The following is a 25,192-nucleotide window of genomic DNA, read 5'->3' on the forward strand; positions in this document are numbered from 1 at the left end:
CGCCCTGGCCCTCCAGGGGGCAATCCAAGACCCTTCCTGGCCCGGCTGCTGCACTTTAGGGACAGGGACTCTATCCTCAGGGCTGTCCGTACCAAGGGAGAAATCCTCTATGCCAACAGCAGAGTGTCCTTCTACCCTGATTTCTCTGCATCCGTCAGGAAACAGCGAGCACAATTTACTGAGGTCCGTGCCCGTCTCCGTGACAAGGGGTATAAATACTCCATGATGTATCCTTCCAAGCTCCGAATTGTGGACGGACCGAAGACTCGTTTCTTCACCTGCCCAACCGAAGCACTTCACTGGGCTGATGCAGCTCCACGGGCCCCAGCTGGAAGGCCCGCACCTCCTGAGTGACTGGACTCACATATCCTTTTATCTGATATGCAATGATAATGCTGGACTTAGTCCTGATTAGATATTTAGGGGTCCCAGATCACTATTATAGGTTTTTACTATCTGTTTACATACTACGTGCCTCACAAAATGTACCCTGTGACTGATTGCGTTCTATTTTTTGGTCATATCGACCAGTGCGCCACACATGGCACTTTTCCCTCTCCCTCCTCCTCTCCCTCCGCCCTCCTCCCTCTCCCTCCTCCCCCCCTTTCCTGTTACCACTACCTCCCTACGTCTCCCTCCTTTCTCTCCCCCCTCCCCTATCTCCTCTTTGGTTCTCGCAAAATATGGCTGCCTAATAACCTCCTGATCACATATACATTAAGGGTTGAAGGTCCCGGGACAAATGGTGTAGGTTTGTCTTAAGTTAGGGACCACTGTTCTGCTATTTGACTGTTAGTGGGTCTAGGTCTACACTACTGCTGTTAGGGTGTTAGACAGGGGGTTTATATTCTTGGGATTGTTAGTACAGTTCTGGTTATATTTGTTATGCTCACTGTTGTCTGTCTGTCTATGTCTCTGTGGTATGAAAGGATGAATGCTTGGTTGCTCACGTCTCCTTCCCCACACCCCTTTCCCTTCCGCTAAGATGTCTTCACTTAAGGTAATGAGCTGGAATGTGAGGGGACTTAACTCCAAATTCAAGAGGGCTCTGATGTTAGATGTCATTAAGCGTCAGGCCCCCCATATTGTATGTATCCAAGAGACACACCTTACGGGTCAGAAGGTCCTCTCCCTGAAGCGGGCATGGGTGGCTAGAGGTTATCATTCCTCTTACTCTGTCTACGCCAGGGGAGTATCCATACTCATATCCAAAGCGCTTCCCATAGAAGTCATACAGGTAGCACCGGATCACTTTGGCCGTTTTGTGATCGTACATTGTGCCTTGTGGGGCTTTACCTTTACTATAGCGTCTATTTATGTCCCACCTCCCTTTGATCCAGCTGTATTGCACCTAATATCCAGTAAACTTGCTGCTATGCCTCCAAGTCCGATACTCTGCATTGGTGACTTCAATGCTGTCCCTAATCCCTCCTTAGATCGTACAAGTGGTCTGGACACAGGCTCGGTCCGTCTGAATGAGTGGCTCACTTCTCTAGACCTCGCCGATGTTTGGCGTAGTAAACACCCTCAAGAGAGAGAATATTCATTTTATTCCTCTGTTCATAAGAGCTTCTCTCGGATTGATCTGGCCTTTGTTTCCCCAGATATGTTGCCGCACGTTGATCAGGTATCCTATTGCCCGCGCAGTGCATCAGACCACTCCGCCTTGTTCATCAGTCTCCTTATAGGCCCCCCCAGCGACTCCCGCTTATGGCGCCTGCACCCGGCTTGGCTCCTATCCCCAGCGGTCCAGAGTACTGTTAGGGCAGCGCACAGCGAGTTCTGGGACGTACACTCAACTCATCCTGATCCTCTTCTAGTCTGGGACTCGTACAAGTCCTCGGTGCGGGGAGCATTCATGTCGGGGGTAGCTGGCCATAGGAAGTCCTTAAATGCGCAGGAGGAGAGGTTGACCGCTGCACTGGTGACCGCAGAAAAGGAATATCTAGATAAACCTACTCCAGGGAATAAAAAGACTTGGGCTCAGGCGCAGAGGAACCATTTAGCTGTAGCGAAGGAGCGCACCAGCAAGCGCCTGCAAGCCAGGGAAGCGTCCATCTTTGAATTCGGAGATAAAAACGGGAAGCTGCTTGCGTATCTCTCGCGGGCTGAACGTCCTTGTGCTTCCGTTCCCTCTATTATTGATGGTAACGGAGCCTTGATTACAGAACCCCGGGCCATTAACATGGTATTTTATGAATTCTATTCCTCTCTTTACAGCTCCAGATTGTCCGCCTCTTCCGTCGAGATTTCCAGATTCCTTGACAGTCTTCCACTATGGAGGCTCACACCGGCACAGTCTTCGGAGCTTGATGCCCCGCTCTCGGCGGAGGAGGTGGAACTGGCCATCCAATCGTTGCCCCCCGGTAAGACTCCTGGACTTGATGGGCTGGGAGGTGAGTGGTATAGGGATAACTGTGAGACTCTGGTCCCCCTTCTCCTTAGCCTGTACTCCGATGCGTTTGACAGCGGTTCCCTCCCCGACTCCATGCGAGAGGCCCTTATTGTAGTTCTTCCCAAGCCTGGCAAGGACCCTCTGCTTCCCGACTCATACCGTCCAATTTCCCTCCTAAACTCAGATGTTAAGATACTAGCAAAAATTCTGGCGACAAGGCTTAACAAAGTAATATTATCATTGGTTCACCCAGACCAGACAGGCTTTATGCCTGGGAGGGGAACTGACATAAATATACAAAGACTACACCTGAACATTGCAGAAGCAGAGCGGTCTCCAGACCCTGGGTTTATATTATCCTTAGACAATTGTAAGGCGTTTGACTCAGTAGAGTGGACATATTTATGGACCCTCCTGCCTAGAATGGGTTTTGGCCCTCGATTTACAGCATTAGTTAAACTACTGTATAATGATCCCAAGGCTAGGGTACGGACTAATCTTAACATCTCACCTACTCTCCCTATGGCCAGGGGCACTAGACAGGGTTGCCCACTATCTCCCCTCCTCTTCGCACTCGCCATTGAACCCCTTGCTGTGGCGATCCGCCACTCTGAGGGCATTAAGGGCATAACTAGAGGTACTATTATTGAGAAGGTATCTCTCTATGCTGATGATACACTTGTATATCTTGGAGATGTGGGCCCCTCTCTGGAATCCCTTCTGTCCTTGATAGAACGCTATGGGGGGTTCTCAGGCCTTCGGGTTAACTGGGACAAATCAGCCCTCTTTCCCTTATCTGATGTAGGGGTACACTCCCTCCCCGTCCCAGTCCAGGTGGTGTCCACCTTTAAATATCTGGGAGTCCAGGTGTCACGCAAGGTCCAGGCATTTACAGAGTTAAACATTACACCCCTGATAACTGCAACTGAATCGCGTCTAAAAGCCTGGTCCACTCTCCCCTTGTCTCTGTACGGGCGTATTAACATATTTAAAATGATTTTTCTTCCAAAATTCTTATACCTTTTTCACGCTTGTCCTATACTGCTTCCAAAGAGCCTGTTTAAACGCATAGACGGCATTCTCAGGTCCTTTTACTGGCAGTGTAGTGCCCCACGATTCAGTTTAGCGCTGCTTCAGGCTCCCAAGGCTAGGGGTGGACTGGCTGCCCCGGATCTGTATCTTTATTACCTGGCTTCCCAGCTAGTATATGCCCAGTGGTGGATAGATATAGACATGGGTAATGCAGCTACTGCACTGGCTGGTGCCCTGGTAGGTTCCTACGAGGCCCTTACAAACTTGCTGTACAGATACAAGTCCCCATCTGATACCCCACTTCCCCTACGTACGGTAGCGGTGTGCTGGCGTAGGGCTCAATCCCTGGTAGAACCGAGCAGCTCTCCCCCTCTCTCGCCCAGGACTCCATTGTGGCTCAATCCGTGGCTTTCTCACTTCCTCTCCCTCCCGGGCTGGACAATGTGGGGGGCGGCGGGGGTGAAATTTGTAGGCCAGCTATTATCTCCGGAAGCAGAATTACTCAGCTTTAACGAAATAAGGGAGAGACATACTGTACCCACTACGGCCAGCTTCCATTACACGCAATTGCGACATGCATTCAAAGCCCAATTCGGCTCCTTCAGCCTGACAGTGAAATTCTCCAAACTAGAGACTCTGATGAGTACCCCGGACCTCCCTAAGCCACTCACTCAGTGCTATGCTCTCCTGCAAGAGCAAAAGTCCAGACCATTTGATAGAGCCCGTGAACGCTGGAGACAGGATATCCCTGACCTGTCAGATGATGACTGGAGGGAGGTCGAACTGTCCTACTTCACATCTGTAGTGAGCGCGAGGGACTTCCTGATCCAATCTAAATTCCTCCATCGAGTATACTTCACCCCTGCTAGACTATTCCGCATGGGAGCAATGCCCAATGATCTTTGCTTTCGCTGTCAGGCTGAAGTCGGATCCTTCCTGCATTGTGTCTGGTCCTGCCCTAGGGTCCATGTCTTCTGGTCCGAAGTGCTGGAGTTCCTAAATGTACACTTTGATTTCCCACGATTACTGTCTCCCTCTGTGTGTCTCCTCGGTATCATAAATGAAGTTATCAATGGCCACTATGACAAAATTTTCTTTAGGTTTGTATTATACTACGCCCGAAAAGTGGTGGTGATGACCTGGAAGGACCAGGAGCCCCCTCCGTTAAAAAGATGGATACTACTTATTAACAGTGTCATTCCCCACTACCGGTCCCTGTATACCAACAGGAAGTGTCCCCAGAAGTTTGATCGCATCTGGTCCAGATGGTGCGCGACTCCCCATACTGCCTTATAATCACGTGTGATATATACTCCTCTCCATGATGAAGGAGACTGAGCGTGCTGGTGTGTGTGTGTGTGTGTGTGACTGATTGTCTATGTGTCAATAGTTATTTGTGTTGTATCAAGATGTCTGGCTGTAGTATCCTGCTATCATTTACTGTAATATCCCTCGGTTAGTTTTGAAACGCAGTAAGAACCTGATTGTTACCATGGTTGTTGCTTAATAATCCTGTAATGGGGGGAAAGAAATATGTGACAGACAATCTTGTTCTTCGATTTTGTTTATTTTAATTGTATAAAATTTCAAAATTGCAAAAATAAATTCTTTAAAAAAAAAAAAAATTTTATTCAACATCAAAATCCCACTCACATTCAAATCTAGAAAATATTGCAGCCACGAATCACATCTTCTTTATCATCAAGTGAAGCAGCCATTTTGTTTGTTGTAGTGACATCTCGCTGGGGCCTCCACTTGTCATTCCTGTTGTCCTCTGACTATTGACTTCTGTCCTCCAGGAGACTCTGACTCGTCGTACACTGTTTGGATATGTAGTCATGGATTTTCATATATCTGTACGATAAATCTTTCCTTCATCCTCAAAAAAGCCAAACCTTTTTATTTATTTTTATCAATAAAGAATAAAATGAGAATCACAGAGGAAGACTGCGATCTCATTTATGAAAATCGCTGCAACGTATACACGATGTCAGATCTTTTCTCATACTTTATGTTCAATCAATTTTCTTAAAGTTTTCAAAGATTATAACAACGTAAAAGAAGCAAACGATGTTCAAAAAAAATCTGAATCACAATAAACAATAAAGTGAATAACGAATACATAGCAAAACACGCTTGTGGACATATATTATGCGTACAAAATATAGAGAACAAAGGAGCATAGGTAGGCCCTCAGTTGTCCAAAGCATCTCACAACCAATGACAGTGATATTAAAAGAAGCAGGATATTGGGGCTAAGGGGAATTCTGCGGTCTCTGGGGTTGGTCCTATCCATACATGGTGATGTCATGACACGATTTGTCCCATGCCCGCTTGGAGACCGAGCAATATAGCTTCCAGCTGCGAGGGCGTCATAAGGGGTTCTAAGGTGCGATGGGTATGTTGTCGATTATAGTGTATTTCTCATATGATGTATCACAATATGAGGCCTACTTGATGGTGAGCTATACGTCCAGAGCGAAGGTCAATACAGAACATTCGTACTAACGACACACCTAGGGAGGGTACACAAACATACAGTAGGGCATAGGAGGAGGGAAAAAGAGGAGGGGAGGGGACAAAGAAGGATCTAAAAGTCAACTAGGTGACAGGGAGGAAGAGAGTTGAGCATAGGCAGAGGTTTCCCCCCCACCACCATTAACCGAGACAATAGAATATCCCTGAAGGCCAAGTATTCCCGAAACACCACCCAGGGCTGCCAGAGTTTGAGGAACTTTACTGAAGTGCCATTTTTATCTGCCATTATTTCTTCCAAGTGGAAAATCTGGAGCATTTCCTGAGTCCATTTAGAGATAGAGGGAGGGACGAAGGATCGCCACTTTTGACGGATGACTAGCATGCTGCCATTAAAGAAAATGGAAGCAGGCTATACTTAAATTCCCCAATTTCACCGGGTAATATGGAAAGCAATGCTCTTTCTGGATCACCAGTAATTGGGGCATCCAGATAGGTTTTAGGGATCTCAAATACCTGGTTCCAGAAGGGGAGAAGTTTATTGCACGACCTCCATATGTGGAGCATATCTCCTCTCCCAACATCGCACCTCCAACATGTGTCTGGCAGCCAGGGATAGACAGAATGCAGGAGGGCCGGTACTCTGTACCATCTTGACAGTATTTTGTAGTTGCGTTCTTGCAGGGCACACGCAATTGAGAATTTGTGAGTAAAAAGAAAAGCCTTGTCCCAATCGTTTGCCGACAAAGCCACCCCCAATTCCTTCTCCCAGCTAGTAACATATCGCAGACTAGAGTGATCTGACTCTTTCACTAAAAGACTGTATATTTGTGAGATACAGTGTTCCGAATGAGATGTTTGGCAGAAGAGTTCCTCAAATTGAAGGTGGTATCGGAGCCCTCGTGACCAAGGAAGGAGTCTAACTGGGAAAGCTCCAGCCATGATAGATGGAATGTCTCGGGACTTGTGACCAAATTCATGAATGAAGGTACCGGGGACTCGCCCAGGAGGTCATGCATGCGACGATCCTCGTGAGACGAGCAGCCTAGAAATATGGATCTAGAGAAAGCGGGCGGAAATTCACAGATTTCTGAATAAAGGGGTCAGCAAGCTGTGCGGCCAGGATAGGAATTTACATCTAGTGAGAGAATCCCATAATTTCAGGGTCTACGAAAGTCAGAGGGTCTGCGGTCTAGGTCTACTTGTCGAAAAGGCAACCAAGGGAGGAGACAAAGTGCCATTGTAGAGCTATATTGCTCAATCCGGACCCAGTGTTTAGATGCTTGATGATGGTGCCAATCCAATAGTCTCACTAGAGAGGATGACCGATGGTAGAGTTTAAAATCGGGCAGACCCACTCTTCCTGCCGTTTTTGATCAGACAGGGAACCACCAACCAATTCTGTGGTGAGTTGTACGCTAGATGAATCGTAGCTAGGCTCCACGGATGGATTTGAAAAAGGATGCCGAAGGCTGGAGCGGAACTCCCTGGAAAAGGTATAGAAACCAGGGTAGAATGTCCATTTTAATGGTGTTGATACGACTGAACCATGACAGGTGTTTTTTATCGTAGAGAGAAATGTCTTTGAGCGTACGCTCCAGGAGCGGCAGAAAGTTCAAGGAATATAGTTTGGAGAGGTCGTTGGGAACCTGAATCCCTAGGTACGTAATTGCATTGGAATGCCAGTGGAATGAAAAGAGATCTTTAATAGACTGGATCTCAGTAGATGGTAATGAGATGTTTAACACTTCCGATTTGCTGTAATTAATTTTAAAATGGCTCAACTGGCTGTAACGCTTAAACTCTTCAATTAGAGAGGGGAAGGAGATTCTAGGCTGCGTCACGTATAGCAGGACATCATCTGTGACTAACTCCGTTTTATATTGTTGTTTGCCCACAGGAATGCCATGGATGTTGGGGTTGTTTTGAATGGCACACACCAGGTGCTCCATCACAATGATGTATAACAGAGGGGAGAGGGACAGCCCTGACGCATGCCATTAAGGATTGTGATGGGGGCTGAGGAAAACCCATCAATTCAGGCCCTAGCTGGAGGGCAAGAGTAAAGCGCAAAGATCTTCCCCAAAAATGACTGTCCAAATCCTAGTTGTGAGAGTGCGGCCGACATGAAACCCCAATGGACCATGTCAAAGGCTTTCTCCACATTGATCAACAGGAGACAGGAAGGGATTGAGCATATACGCGCGTGTGCCATCAGGAGGAAAGTTTTGTTTAGATTATCCCTTGCTTCCCTACCTCTCACAAATCCCAACTGGTCAGTATGGATCATATTTGGGAGATGAGGAGCTTGGCGGTCAGCCAAGATCTTAGAGAACAGTTTCAAATTGATGTTCAAGAGGGAAATAGGCCTAGAGCTGGCTGTAGATAAAGGTTCTTTACCTGGCTTCAATAGGATGCCAATGTTGGCTTCCAGCGACTGAGGGTGGAAGGCCATAGTTGAAGATATGGCATTAAAGAGCTTTGTCATGAGGGGAGACAGGGTTTCCTGGAAGGACTTGTAAAAGGCCGGAGTGAAACCGCCCGGACTTTTTCTGGAAGAGGAGTTCTTGATGGCCTCAGTAATCTCAGCCTCGGTGAGGTCCGATTCCAGCTTCTCCACTACCTCCACCTCTAAGCGGGGAAGCGCAGTTTCATCATTATACGCCTTAATGCGTAATTCTGCACTGATTTCTATTGGATTGTGAATTACCCTCCTGCGGAAGAGATGCGTGGGATATGTGAGGTATTTTCTCATGGCTGTAATAGGCGGGCTAGAGGTCTCCCGCATTTATTAGACCGATCGTAAAGTTGACTCTTAAACCGCATGTAATTGGCCAAGGATTTTTGGTCTAGCAAGGTCCAGATATCGTCAAAGACTAGAATTAATTCTGCTAGATCCCCAGGTGTTTGTCACTATTGTGTCTGGTCTCTAGGGTAGCAAGTTGTTAAAGCAAGGAGGAAAGTTTAGCAGAATTCTGTCTCTTCAATCTGCCTCCGTTATCAATAAACCGACCCTTGAGTTCGCACTTCAGTGCCTCCCATTTCATTGGGCGCAATTCAGGAGATAGATCGTGTGTCTGCAGGAAGGAAGTGACTGTGTCCTTGATGTCTTGGATACAAAGGGCGTCTTTGAGCAAAATATCGTTAAGATGCCATGCCCAAGGATGAGGGGATACCACCAGCAAGAGATAAATCAGAGCATAATCCTATATTTTCAATGGAGGCCGTTGACTCCCAAGTCAGACCCCTGTGTTGCAGAAGAAAAAAGTTGTTGCGGCTGTAGGAATTGTGGGCGGGGGGAGAAGTATGTGTAGGCTCTATCATTCGGATGTAGTATCCTCCAAATGTCCACTAGCTGTAGGCCATGTAGAACTTTCTTAAGGGGCCCCATCTGTTGAGGCGAAACATGACTCTTCCCCGAGGATGTATCGGACCTAAAGTCTAAAGGAAAATTGAAGTCACCTCCCACCACCAACATCCCCTCCGAGAACTCAGATAGAGTTGTTAGAATGCGTCTGCATGCTGCCACTGGGGAGCGAACTTGCCGTGATACCAGCCAGGGCCAAAACACAACCTCACGTGGCTAGCCTCACCTACAGGGCGCCACTCCCTCGGGAAATGTATTGCAAGACAGTCTGACCAATGCCATGACCGGACCACTATAGAACATATAAGCCACAGCATGTAAAAAGCTGACACTTTATTGTTTTTTTCATCGACAAAGACTCTCGCCTTCCATTCAGTGTTGGGACAGCGTGGCCTAAGCATTACCCAGAGGGTACTACTTCAAGATACATCACCCTGTGCCCTCACCAGCCTCCGCCGCAGAGACTGCCTGCTCTAACATTTTAGAACGATTTTGGCCAAAATCTACGTACTCCAAAAAAAGAGAATGTAGACTTATGACCGGGTCATGCACATTTTTGTACCTGAAGGGCTCACCATTTCCAGCAGAAATTGCACCTCCTCCCGGTAAGGGTCATAAAAAGAGCCCACTGCAGGACCTGAAAAACGTCTCTGACCGAAAAGCGTCTTTTGTCAGAAAAAAAGTCCAAAATTTCTCCTCTTTTACCAATACTTTTTAAAAACTTTTTTCTCTGAAAAAGGGTCGGATCGGCCAAAATTTTTACCTGCCGTTCACGGTTCTTCTGCAAACTGCTCCACTTGCTGTAGCAGAACCACTGGCACCGTCCCCTTAGCGCCATTGCTCACCAGGAATCGCACCTGCCTTCTTGGCCCCTTGCTTGGCAGAAGCCAGGTGGGTTTGCTCCCAATTTTTCACCGCCTCTACCTCCTTGCCTTCAGGTGCCGTATTACATTACCCGGTCCCTGCCGCCAGTGCCCTTCAGACAATGGCCTTCTACCGTAGCCCATGTCTGGAAGAGACCGGCTGGATTTGCCCTTTCGTCGTTTCTCTGTCATCAACCTCCACCACCCCAATTAGCTGAGGATGCTTCCAGGAGGGCAGCCACGAGAGACAAAGTGAGATCGCCCCGTGCCCTGTTCTCTTGTCCCTCCTGCTTCTATGGGTTCTCTACCTTCCGCGGAATCTAGGCTGAGATTCTCCATGCCTTCCAAGTATGATGGGTACCTCAAATTGTGCAGGGGCTTTATCACCCAGTGCTCCTTGCACATGGATCTTAGGTCAGAGCTAATTCATCACAGAACGGTCTAAAGTGTCTTTCATCATCAACCTCCTTTCTGGGAAGGTCTTGGCATGGGCTACTCCCCTCTGGGACAGGAAATACCCCGTCACAGCTAACTTCACCACATTCTTTGCTGAATTCCAGTCCGTCTTTGAGGAACCAACCTGGGCGTCATCTGCTGAGACTGCCCTGTTGAACTTGCACCAAGGGGACTTACCTGTCAGGGCGATCACACTATTCAGTTCAGTTCTGTCCCGTAGCTTCTGAGTTAGCCTGGCATGAAGCAGCCTTGGTAGCTACCTTTAAAAAGGGACTTTCTGGACAGATTAAAGACGTACTGTCTGCACGAGACCTGAAGTCTCATCTCTCTGGCCACTTGGATTGACATCCAGTTCTCTGAGCGTTGTGAGGAGCAGCGTCTTGAATAAGTGCAAGTCACGACCGAACATCTTCCCTGTCTGGCTCCTGTCTTCCAAAGACCAACTCAGCCATCTTCTGTGTCAGCTGCAGAGGAACCTATGCTGGTGGATAGAGCTCGGATGTCTACTCAAGAGCGTTTCTGACAAACGGAAGCAGCCCGGAGCAGTTACTTAAGATGTGTCCAATCCGTCCTCAGCGTCTGGGAAATGCACGCACCTATGGTTCCTGGAAGAATCAGCGCTAGATGAGAACAAAGCTTCTCTATGCTTTGGGTCAGGAAGCCAGTTTCCATTTTCGGCCTTCCTGAATTCCGGCTCTGCAGGATACTTTGTGGATGCTGTCCTGGTCTCTCTGTATCGCCTTCCTGTGGTCCGTCTCAAGAAGCTGCTGGTCATCTCATCCGTTAGTGGGTAGATTCTTTTGGCCCGGTCCAGTATCGCACCAAGCCTTTATGTCTACACAAGGAGAGACTTTCATTTTATGTGCTACCCCGGTCTACATCTTCTGTTCTTCTGGGTCTTCTGTGTTTGCTGCGCCACGCACCTGTGCCGAACTGGCAGACTGAGGAAGTTCTTCATTGGGGACCAGAATGCCACTCTCGCTGTCTAGTGGCACTTCATGCTCTGGTGGGTCTCCCAGCTTCCTATATGGACTTTGCTGACGTCTTCTCGGAGAAGCAAGCAGAGACTCTGCCACCGCACCGCCCCACGACTGTCTTATGGAGCTGCTCCTCCATGGGGTAGGGTGTACCCACTGTCTGTACCTGAAACCACTGCAATGTCATCCTACATCAAGGAGAAATTGCAAAAAAGGTTCATACACAAGACTTCTTCTACTGCCGATGCTGGTTTCTTCTTTGTGGTCAAAAAAGACTGTTCTGCATTGACTATCATGGTTTTAATAAAGTTACGGTGAAGAACCAGTACCCACTACTCCTGATCACTTAACTCTTTGACCGCCTCAATGGAGCCAAGGTCTTCACTAAATTGGACCTTCGGGGGGCATATAATCTTATCCGTATCCATGAGGGTGATGAGTGAAGACCGCCACACTCGGGATGGCCACTTTCAAGAATTTGTCAACAGCATCTTCAAAGACTTACTTTACGTTGTCTACTTGGACGATATCCTGGTGTTCTCTTTTGACCTTGAGTCTCATCAGGTCCACGTACAAAAAGTTCTCAGGCGCCTAAGGGCTAATCGCCTAAATGCCAAACTCGAGAAGTGTAATTTCCACCAGAAGGGTTCCGTTCCTTGGATATTTTATCTCCGACAGGGATCTACAGATGGATCCGACCAAGTTGTCTGTGGTACTTCAGTGGCCCCGCCCAGTAGGACTTCGTGCTATACAGAGATTCCTGGGCTTTGCTAATTATTACCGGCAATTTATACCACATATCTCCTCTCTTGTCTCTCCCATTGTGGCGTTGACAATAAAAAAGTCCTAAACTCGGTGCCTGAAGAAGCGTTCTCCAAGCTGATGTCCGCCTTTGCCTCTACTCCTGTTCTCACACGGCCTGATACGGAGAAGCCACTTCAGCTGGAGGTTGACGGCTCTTTAGTGGGAGCTGGAGTGGTGCTCACTCAGAAGGGGCCCAAAGGACGAACTTTCACCTGTGAGTTCTTCTCTAAGGCCTTCTCTACTGCGGAGAGAAATTACTCCATAGGAGACTGAGAACTACTGGCCATAAAACTTGCCCTGGAACAGTGGCGCTATCTTCTGGAAGGAGATCGCCATCTGATTTGCGTATATAGGGATCTCAGGAACCTCCTATATCTCCAGACTGCTCAGCGCCTCAACCCACGACAAGCTTGCTGGTCACTCTACTTTTCTTCAATTTCTTGATTCTCTTTCTTCCTGCAGAAAAGAACGTCAAGGCTCCTCTTCCTCTCCCTGTGCCTTTGCCCTGTGCTGTAGAGAAGTTGGTCCAGGATCTTAAGTCTATCTGGGAATAGACTCGACTCTCCTTGCTACAGGCGTCTGCTCGAACCAAGTTTGGCTTGCCTCCAGGTATGCCCGGCTGAAGATCCCCTGCTACAAGCTTGGTCCACGTTTCCTGGGTCCTTTCAAAGTACTAAAGTGCATCAATCCTGTGGCCTATAAGCTTTGCCTTCTTCCCACCATGCGCATCCTAAACTCCTTCCATGTCTCTCTGCTGAAGCCAGTCATTCTGAACCGCTTCTCCCAGCAAGCTCCTCCTCCTGCTCCTTTGGCTGATTCCACAAGAGGTCCTAGACATGAAGATGGTGAGAGGAAAGCGGTTCTTCCTTGTTGACTGGAAGGGGCTGAGGAGAGGTCTTGGGAGAAGCTGTGGTCTTCTGAAGAGGTTCCTTCGAACCAAGAAAAGGGGGAGGCCGAAGGGGGGGAGTGTCTCGGGTCACAGGCGCACCGTTATACTCTGTGGGCCCCTTCATGCCAGCAGTCTGACTCACCTCCCAGTGATCCAGTGGCAGCTCCTGTGGTCCGACACAAGATTAAAAGGGCCAGCGTGCAGCTAATTGGCACTGGTCACCTGGTAATCTAAAAAATAGCCAGCCTCTTCCCTCATGCCTCGCTGGATCTATGTGCCTTTGGTGAAATGCTTGTTCCTGTTGTGACCTCGATTCTGTTCCGGACTACAGTTCTCCGTTGCCTGCTCTGCCTCTGACCTTGATTCTGTGTTGCCTGCCTCGATCTCCTGCCTGTCTCAGACCAGGATTCTGCCTGGTCACCACCACGGACAAAGTCATGCCTGTGGGGCGACCTGGTGGTACCATGCCGCAGCAAGTCCAACCTGATTTGCGGCAGGCTCTGGTGACACTTAGACTCCACTCCCAGGTATCGGCTTACGTCATCGACCGTGGTGGTTCAGTAGGTTCACTACCCCCTAATCACTAATGCTCCAGAGAAGGCATTCAGGGGTTTTCTTGTACTTGGGATCCACTGCAACCCATTGGACCACTTTCAGGGCCATGTCCTTTCCTGGGCCAACCACCATAAGTGGATGGCGACCACTTCTATGAGCCCGGCTAGGCCAGGCACCAGTTTCAAGATCTCGGCTACCCGCAGTGGCTTTTCCCGGCACCCTGAGATCCTTTGAGAGGTCTTTTGACTGGTAGAAGCCAGGGAGCTATGGAGCCCCAAACCTGGTTTGTGCTCGGCAGTTGTACACCCGGTATGGGCAGTGGCCCCCTCCACCCAAGAAGAGACCCCCTAGCAGGCAGACGAGTGTATTTTTCGCCTGCCTGCATACCATTGAGCCCTTTTGCCTCTTGGTTTTCATCCCAGGGTTCTGGATGTCCTGTAAAAATCACCCTGTAAATCTGTCAATTTCATCGGAGCTTTGCGCAAATCACCTCTGACTCCTGGAACCTTTTTCGGCAGCGGTTGAGGAGATTTGCCCTGTTCGCGGTTCTTTGCTACTTCACTCGCCGGTTGCTTTCAGGAGCTTGCGGCCGCTCACCACTTCCACAAGTACATTTTGGGGAGGGTGATTTTGCTGGTCTTGCCAAAATACAACACTTTGAAGATTTTTTCACTCACAGTCACCTCTGTACAATGGAGGAGAGCAACAGGAGCTCCCTGGATGTCGCGAACAGGGCCCACTTCCACAAGTCCAGCTAGGGAGAGTGAGTATTGCCGGTCACCACTACAAGTGCTCCATAGAAATCATCTGGGGACGGTTTTTGCCTTGAGCTGCACTGCAAGCCAATGGGCCATCTCCTTAACCGGGACCAACGTCCAAGTGTAGCCGGGTAGCAAATCCTGGAGCCTGGCCAGACATCCTGGTAGCTCCCACTGACGCTCTTTGGAAGTAGCCACTACTTCCATGGTCATGTGTTCACCAGGACCAACATCCAAGTGTAGCCGGGTAGCAGTTCCAGGAGCTCGGCAAGGCATCCTGGGAACTACCGCTGACGCTCTGTGGAATTAGCCACTACTTCCAGGGTAATGTCTTTCACTGGGACCAATGCCCAAATGTAGCTGGGTACCGGTTCCAAGAGCCCGGTCTTTTGATCGGAACAAGCCATAGAGCGGTGGCCAAGTTCTGGGCTTCAAACCCGGCTTGCCCTTGGCTGTTGTACCCGGTCAAAGAAGTAGCCCCCTCCATCCAGGAAGGGCATCGTCTGGTGGACAGCAAGGGTATATCTAGTCTGCTTGCCTCCCCTAGAGGCCCTCTCGCCTCATGGCATCTGCCCCAGGGTTCTAGAACACCCGTTAAAACCACTGTGTCGAGTTCACTGGTACTTCGCGGGAATCATGCTTGACTCCTGGAGCACTTTTCGGATTATGGATTTTCCCTGTTCGGGGTTCTTTGCTACTTCCCTCACCAGTTACTGCCAGGAGCTCACGGCTGTCCACCACTTCAATGAGCCCGGCTTGGGGAGGATGGTTTAGCCGCTCTTAACAACATCCCACACTTTGGAGGAACGCATCGGGAGCTCCCAGGATGTCTCGGCCGGGACCCGCTTCCACAAGCCCAGCCAGGGGAGGGGGGTTTTTCCGGTCATGACAAAACCACACACTTTGATGGGTTTTTTACCTACCGTCCTCCCTGTACAATGGAGGAACGCATCGGGAGCTCCCAGGATGTCGTGGCGGGGACCAACTTCCATGAGCCCAGCTTGGGGAGGCTGGTTTTGGCAGTCACCACGACAAGGGCTCCATAAAACTCAACTATGGGCTTCCTTTATCATGGGCACCACTACAGGCCAATGGACTACTTCCAGAGCCATGTTTCCAGAGCCAATGGACTACTTCCAGACCATAGTCTGAGTGTAGCCAGGGACCAGTTCCAAGAGCCCGCCCAGGCATCCAGGGAACTCCCGCTTTTACTCTGTGGAACTACTTTCACTACTTTCATGATCTTGTGTATAGCCTTCAGTACCTGTTTGTAGGGCTCAGTCCTTTTTTAAAAAATTGGACCAGTGTCTCTTGCTGTGGTAATAACTTTTCAACACTTTAACATATCCCGTTGATTTTGATATTGTTTTTTTGTGAGACATTGTAGTTTATGTTAGTAGTATGTTAGTTACTTTCAATATTTTAGGAGAAATTTTTAAAAATGAAATTTTCAAATGTTCTACTTTTTAGACAAAAAGTTATTTGCTATTCGTCTTCGATATATTTCCATAACAGTAGAAACCCCTCCATGAATAAATCCATGGGCATAGTTAGCAATTTAACCCCACAGGTGGACTCCAAATAAAATGCATAATGGATAGCATATTTATCAGGGGCTCTGCATATTGCTAGCACTTGCGATTATTCTCCCCTATCCGCCACCTTCACGCCAGTGGGGCGTGAAGGGACTGCACGGTTGGCCGAGTGGAGGGCGCGGCCGGCTGGGAGTGGGGTGTTACTGTCCCCATGCCTACGCACTCACTGCAGCCAACGACACAGCTCCGCTATACACACATTATACGCACACACAGCTCCGCTATACACACATTATACGCACGCACAGCTCCGCTATACACACATTATACGCACGCACAGCTCCGCTATACACACATTATACGCACGCACAGCTCCGCTATACACACATTATACGCACGCACAGCTCCGCTATACACACATTATACGCACGCACAGCTCCGCTATACACACATTATACGCACGCACAGCTCCGCTATACACACATTATACGCACGCACAGCTCCGCTATACACACATTATACGCACGCACAGCTCCGCTATACACACATTATACGCACGCACAGCTCCGCTATACACACATTATACGCACGCACAGCTCCGCTATACACACATTATACGCACGCACAGCTCCGCTATACACACATTATACGCACGCACAGCTCCGCTATACACACATTATACGCACGCACAGCTCCGCTATACACACATTATACGCACGCACAGCTCCGCTATACACACATTATAAGCACGCACAGCTCCGCTATACACACATTATACGCGCGCACAGCTCCGCTATACACACATTATACGCACGCACAGCTCCGCTATACACACATTGTACGCACGCACAGCTCCGCTATACACACATTATACGCACACAGCTCCGCTATACACACATTATACGCACACACGGCTCCGCTATACACACATTATACGCACACACAGCTCCGCTATACACACATTATACGCACACACAGCTCCGCTATACACACATTATACGCACACACAGCTCCGCTATACACACATTATACGCACGCACAGCTCCGCTATACACACATTATACGCACACAGCTCCGCTATACACACATTATACGCACACACGGCTCCGCTATACACACATTATACGCACACACGGCTCCGCTATACACACATTATATGCACACACAGCTCCGCTATACACACATTATACGCACACAGCTCCGCTATACACACATTATACGCACACACGGCTCCGCTATACACACATTATACGCACACACGGCTCCGCTATACACACATTATACGCACACACAGCTCCGCTATACACACATTATACGCACACACAGCTCCGCTATACACACATTATACGCACACACAGCTCCGCTATACACACATTATACGCACACACAGCTCCGCTATACACACATTATAAGCACGCACAGCTCCGCTATACACACATTATACGCACGCACAGCTCCGCTATACACACATTATACGCACGCACAGCTCCGCTATACACACATTGTACGCACGCACAGCTCCGCTATACACACATTATACGCACACAGCTCCGCTATACACACATTATACGCACACACGGCTCCGCTATACACACATTATACGCACACACAGCTCCGCTATACACACATTATACGCACACACAGCTCCGCTATACACACATTATACGCACACACAGCTCCGCTATACACACATTATACGCACGCACAGCTCCGCTATACACACATTATACGCACACAGCTCCGCTATACACACATTATACACACACACGGCTCCGCTATACACACATTATACGCACACACGGCTCCGCTATACACACATTATATGCACACACAGCTCCGCTATACACACATTATACGCACACACAGCTCCGCTATACACACATTATACGCACACACAGCTCCGCTATACACACATTATACGCACACACAGCTCCGCTATACACACATTATACACACACACAGCTCCGCTATACACACATTATACACACAGCTCCGCTATACACACATTATACACACACACAGCTCCGCTATACACACATTATACACACAGCTCCGCTATACACACATTATACACACACACAGCTCCGCTATACACACATTATACACACACACAGCTCCGCTATACACACATTATATGCACACACAGCTCCGCTATACACACATTATACGCACACACAGCTCCGCTATACACACATTATACGCACACACAGCTCCGCTATACACACATTATACGCACACACAGCTCCGCTATACACACATTATACACACACACAGCTCCGCTATACACACATTATACACACACATTACACACACACAGCTCCGCTATACACACATTATACACACACACAGCTCCGCTATACACACATTATACACACAGCTCCGCTATACACACATTATACACACACACAGCTCAGCTATACACACATTATACGCACACAGCTCCGCTATACACACATTATACACACACACGGCTCCGCTATACACACATTATACGCACACACGGCTCCGCTATACACACATTATACGCACACACAGCTCCGCTATACACACATTATACGCACACACAGCTCCGCTATACACACATTATACGCACACACAGCTCCGCTATACACACATTATACGCACACACAGCTCCGCTATACACACATTATACACACACACAGCTCCGCTATACACACATTATACACACACATTATACACACAGCTCCGCTATACACACATTATACACACACACAGCTCCGCTATACACACATTATACACACAGCTCCGCTATACACACATTATACACACACACAGCTCCGCTATACACACATTATACACACACACAGCTCCGCTATACACACATTATACGCACACACAGCTCCGCTATACACACATTATACGCACACACAGCTCCGCTATACACACATTATACGCACACACAGCTCCGCTATACACACATTATACGCACACACAGCTCCGCTATACACACATTATACGCACACACAGCTCCGCTATACACACATTATACGCACACACAGCTCCGCTATACACACATTATACGCACACACAGCTCCGCTATACACACATTATACGCACACACAGCTCCGCTATACACACATTATACACACACAGCTCCGCTATACACACATTATACACACACAGCTCCGCTATACACACATTATACACACACATTATACACACACAGCTCCGCTATACACACATTATACACACACACAGCTCCGCTATACACACATTATACACACACACAGCTCTGCTATACACACATTATACACACACAGCACCGCTATACACACATTATACACACACAGCCCTGCTATACACACATTATACACACACAGCTCCGCTATACACACAGCTCCGCTATACACACATTATACACACACAGCTCCGCTATACACACATTATACACACACATTATACACACACAGCTCCGCTATACACACATTATACACACACACAGCTCCGCTATACACACATTATACACACACACAGCTCTGCTATACACACATTATACACACACAGCACCGCTATACACACATTATACACACACAGCCCTGCTATACACACATTATACACACACAGCTCGCTATACACACATTATACACACACAGCTCTGCTGCAGACTCTCTGTACATCCTGAGGTAACGCTGAACCCTCTGAGCGGAGAATCCTGTCAGACCTGGACATGTGACCACACACGGGGCTGGTCACATGACTATGACATCATCACAGGTCCTGTATGTGGAGGCGGCTGTGCAGGAGGAGGTGAGGGGTCGCGGCTCTTCTATCAGGATTACAGGGATACGGGGAGGGGGTGACCGGGCCCATAAGAAGAGAGCAGCGGCGGCTGTCACCATGTAATGTCTCCAAGTTATCATCAAATAACTTACTGGTTGTCACTGGGAGAAGTTTCTGGACTAAGAGCTTCCATATAGTTACACTGTGACACCAGCTCCAGGCTCTGGTATATAGAGACGCATCTTCTCATATCTCTACATATCACTACATTATCTGCTCATTCATACAGTTACATTGGTTTAATAAGAATGTATAAGATACAAAATAACTTTTTATATTAACATTTCCAGGAAAACCTTCACCATGATCGTTACTGACTGCATGTAACTTCTAGTATCGGGGCAACCCTTGTCCATAACCAAAGTTGTCTTCAGTTGTTGATAGAATTTGTCTCATCTTATTTCCATTCAGGTTTCTACATTATAGGATCTTTTACTAATCTCTTCTCCTTTTAACGTCTGACCCCTCAAGGATGGAAAATGAGAAGGACAGGAGGGTGGAGAGAATCTTCCAGCTCACCCTAGAGATTCTCTTCTATATTACTGGAGAGGTGAGAGATTGTGATGAGGTCACATGACATCATTATCTATGGGAATAACAGATGATAGGACTGGAGAGGTGAGAGATTCTGGAAATGTATGGAGGGAGATTTATCAATGTGTCTCTCCATAACCAGGATTACACAGTAGTGAAGAAGACCTCTAGTGGGCGCTGTCAGGCCCCTGTGTATGAAGGACGGGGGAGAACCCTGAGCCCAATCCTGGCTCCTCCACCTCACCCCCTGATACATGATGACATCAATGAGCAGAAGATCCTAGAAGTCACCCACAAGATGATGGAGCTGCTGACTGGAGAGGTGACACTGCTGGGAATGCTGGGACATTATACAGTAACGCTATGAAGGGATCTGGGTGATGACGGGATCATTGTGTGTGTCAGGTTCCTATAAGGTGTCAGGATGTGGCTGTCTATTTCTCCATGGAGGAGTGGGAGTATTTAGAAGGACACAAAGATGTGTACAAGGACGTCATGATGGAGGACCACCAGCCCCTCACATCAGCAGGTAATAGACAGGACTAAATCCACACGTCCTTTCATTATCTGTATGGAAAGAAGGAATTCAGTCTCTGTGTTTCCTGCAGGAATACTGATCCCCGGGGCCGTGAAGGAAGAGACGGAGCTGCCAGGTCAGTATGAACATGTACTAGATCTCCTGAAAGCACAAGAGCATCACCTTCTAAATGTAACCTCTTGGCGCGCAGGGCAGTAATAGTACGTCATGGAGCCGAGGATGTCTGCATCAGTCAGTATCTTATAGCTGACATCCCCATGTAACACCCCCGGTTGGAACGAGCTTCAATCGGCCCATCGGTGTAAACAAGCAAATTAATCATTGGTTGTTCATGTCTTCATAGTGGGCCTTTTTTTTTTTTTAATGTTTTAAAATAAATAAATGAATAAAAAAGCCCCATTACATAAAACATTTTCTTAAACACAACCTAAAATATGATTTTGTCCCAAATAAAATATAATAAAAAGTGATTAAAGTTACAGTAAAAAAAAATGGTTTATTGTAAAGTACAACCATAAAAAACAAGCTCTCAATCCACTATATAGACCAAAAAAGCATTCGGAAAATGGCGTTGAGAAAATTCTAGATTTCTTTTCCCCCACATTAGGTTTTGTTTTACAAAATTAGTAAAATGGAAGCAAAAACATAGAACTTTGGTATCACCGGAATGGTGCTGAGAATTAAAAATTTTATAAATCTATTACAGAATTTATATTTTTTCCACAACTGCCCCCCCCCCCCACACAAATAAGTTAATACATTTTCAGCAATAGGGCATAGCCACCCCAAAATAGGACCACTGAAAAATATAGCTCACAAAAGTGCAACCACAAGTCAACTAAAACCTGCTAAATTCTGTAGGGCAAAACTGGCAGCTGCACGTCCCTCCTTCCCTTCTGTGCCTCGCTGTGCTCCCATACAACAGGTAACGTCCACATGGGAAAAATTACAGAAATAATGTAATAAATTTTAAGATGGGTTTTCCATTTTTATCTTTTGTGAATGTGTAAATCTTTGGGCTAAATGAACGTTTTACCAACAGAATTGGACCCTTCAAAATCTGTTTCTGATTGTTTGTGGGTTGCAGAATTGAATTGAATGGGTTGATATATTGGGGGTTTCTAATATTATATATTTCAAAGCTCAGAAAAAAAACAGAAAAGATCCCTAAAAAGTGGATTCTGAAATCTCCTACAATAAATAAGTACAGAAAACCAATATTTCGATACTTTTTGTGACTATTTTAACCCCTTCCCGACTTGCGCCGCAAACCCGGCTGGTTTAGATCGAGCAGCTAATACAAGCGCTGGACCAGGGGGGTCGGCGATATCCCACTGGACCATTAGGCAAAATGGACAGCTGCCCTCTTGCCCTCATGACTGTGTCTGCAGACATGGTGATAGGTATTAGTACTGACATACAATTTCTGCTATTGGTTGGTTGGCATTAACCAGCCAATAGCAGCAAACCAGGGGGAATGACAAAGCCCCTCCGATCCATGTAGCAAGATGGATGGCTGTCAGGGACGTAGCGATAACAAATACCGTATATACTCGAGTATAAGCCTCCTCCCACCTATATAGCCAGCAGCCCTCTGGTATAGCCCCAGCACATTCTTACTGATCGTTCTAAAAAAGGGGTTGGATCAGGAAGGATTGGAAGATCAAAATATTATAAAATTTTATGTTTTTTTGGCAGATGACTGCAGCCGGAGCTCAGAGGGACGTCTGATATCTTCAGATCTTAAAGTAGAAGAATTTGAAGTAGCAGGAGATACATATGAAGAGAAAGATCCATCCTCAGCACTACACAGCAATGATCTTTCATCTGTTTCTTTGTTAATCGACCAATCTTTTTCATCTTCACAGACAAATATTGAAAAACAACTAATTCACACTGGTGAGAAGCCATTTTCATGTTCAGAATGTGGGAAATGTTATAGCTCTAAATCAGTTCTTGCTAGACATCAAAGAATTCACACAGGGGAGAAGCCATTTACATGTTCAGAATGTGGGAAATATTTCAACCAAAAAGAAAATCTTGTTAAACATCAGAGAATCCACACTGGGGAGAAGCCATTTTCATGTTCAGAATGTGAGAAATGTTTTAACCAAAAATCAGATCTTGTTAAACATCAGAGAATCCACACGGGGGAAAATCCATTTTCATGTTCAGAATGTGGAAAATGTTATAACCGAAAATCAGATCTTGTTAAACATCAGAGAATTCACACAGGGGAGAAGCTATTTTCATGTTCAGAATGTGGGAAATGTTATAGCACTAAATCAGTTCTTGCTAGACATCAAAGAATTCACACAGGGGAGAAGCCATATTCATGTTCAGAATGTGGGAAATATTTTAACCAAAAAGAAAATCTTGTTAAACATCAGAGAATCCACACTGGGGAGAAGCCATTTTCATGTTCAGAATGTGAGAAATGTTTTAACCAAAAATCAGATCTTGTTAAACATCAGAGAATCCACACGGGGGAAAATCCATTTTCATGTTCAGAATGTGGGAAATGTTATAGCCGAAAATCAGATCTTGATATTCATCAAAGAATTCACACAGGGGAGAAGCCATTTTTATGTTCAGAATGTGGGAAATGTTTTAGCCAAAAATCAGATCTTGTTAAACATCAGACAATTCACACAGGGAAGAAGCCATTTTCATGTTCAGAATGTGAGAAATGTTTTAACCAAAAATCAGATCTTGTTAAACATCAGAGAATTCACACAGGGGAGAAGCCATTTTTATGTTCAGAATGTGGGAAATGTTTTAGCCAAAAAAAAAAACTTATTGCACATCAGACAATTCACACAGGGAAGAAGCCGTTTTCATGTTCAGAATGTGAGAAATGTTTTAACCAAAAATCAGATCTTGTTAAACATCAGAGAATTCACACAGGGGAGAAGCCATTTTCATGTTCAGAATGTGGGAAATGTTTTATCCAAAAATCAGATCTTGTTAAACATCAGAGAATTCACACTGGGGAGAAGCCATATTTATGTACAGAATGTGGGAAATGTTGTATCCGAAAATCTGATCTTGTTAAACACCAGAGAATTCACACAGGGGAGAAGCCGTTTTCATGTTCAGAATGTGGGAAATGTTTTATCCAAAAATCATGTCTTGTTAAACATCAGAGAATTCACACTGGGGAGAAGCCATTGTCATGTTCAGAATGTGGGAAATGTTTTATCCAAAAATCGGATCTTGTTAAACATCAGAGAATTCACACTGGGGAGAGGCCGTTTTTATGTTCAGAATGTGGTAAATGTTATAATGAGAAATCACATTTTGTGAAAAATCTGAGAATTCACACAGGCGATAATAGATTCTCATGTTTAGTATGTGGGGAAAAATACAGTGATAAAGTCGGCTCTTAATAAACATCAGAGAATTCACACAGGGGAAAAGCCGTTTACATGTTCAGAATGTGGAAAAACTTGTAGCAATAATTCAAGTCTAGTCAGACATCAGAGAATTCACACAAAGGAGAAGCCATTTTCTTGGCTATAATGTGGGAAAGGTTTGATCTATTCAACCTGGATTTTGCAGTACAAAGTTGAGCATTGGAGCAACAAAATCGCAGCATAAAAACAAAGCAGCAAATAGATGATTTCTGCAGGTTTATAAATGGTTGTGGAATTGATGTTGGGGGTAAATTCTTCCATTTGTGCAGATAGCCTTACTCTTCAAAGAATCTCACACAGAGACAGAATTCCACTCACAGTCAAGTCTAGAAAATATTGTAGCCACGAATCACATCTGACTTGTCATACACTGCTTGGATATGTAGTCATGGAATTTCATGCATCTGTACAGTAAATGTTTCCTTCATTCTCAAAAAAACCCCAAAACTTTATTTTATTTTTATCAATAAAAAGAGAATGAGAATCACAAAGAAAGACTGCAATCTCATGTATGAAAATCGTTGTTTCATAACACTCCCTTCATGCATAGACTATCGTGGGCCTTAACGAGGTCACCATTAAGAACCACTATCTATTACCGTTGATCACAGAACTGTTCAACCGCCTACATTGAGTCATGGTCTTCTCCAAACTACACCTACATGAGGCCTATAACCTCTCTGTATCTGCAAAAGTGATGAGTGGAAGACTGCCTTTATTCGCGAGAGACACTTCCAGTACCTGGTCATTCCATGTGGACTCTGTAATGCATTATCTCTGACAAGGGCCTACAGATG

The 25,192-nt window shown here is 46.5% G+C and overlaps 1 protein-coding gene and 1 long non-coding RNA gene across 2 annotated transcripts in view; both read left to right on the forward strand.

The window, feature by feature from the left end:
• Positions 1–25,192, forward strand: part of LOC140065443 (uncharacterized) — a 98,547-nt gene that overhangs the window by 14,498 nt on the left and 58,857 nt on the right. The window lies entirely within an intron of this gene.
• LOC140065228 (uncharacterized) overlaps positions 20,964–25,192 on the forward strand; it is a 46,333-nt gene continuing 42,104 nt past the window's right edge. Inside the window, 2 exon segments of the mRNA XM_072112830.1 lie at positions 20,964–21,094; positions 22,678–24,360. Coding sequence (XP_071968931.1) covers positions 21,013–21,094; positions 22,678–24,360 — 1,765 coding nt within the window. The 5' untranslated portion in view covers positions 20,964–21,012.

Source organism: Engystomops pustulosus, chromosome 6 (assembly GCF_040894005.1).
Source record: "Engystomops pustulosus chromosome 6, aEngPut4.maternal, whole genome shotgun sequence".
NCBI lineage: Eukaryota > Metazoa > Chordata > Amphibia > Anura > Leptodactylidae > Engystomops > Engystomops pustulosus.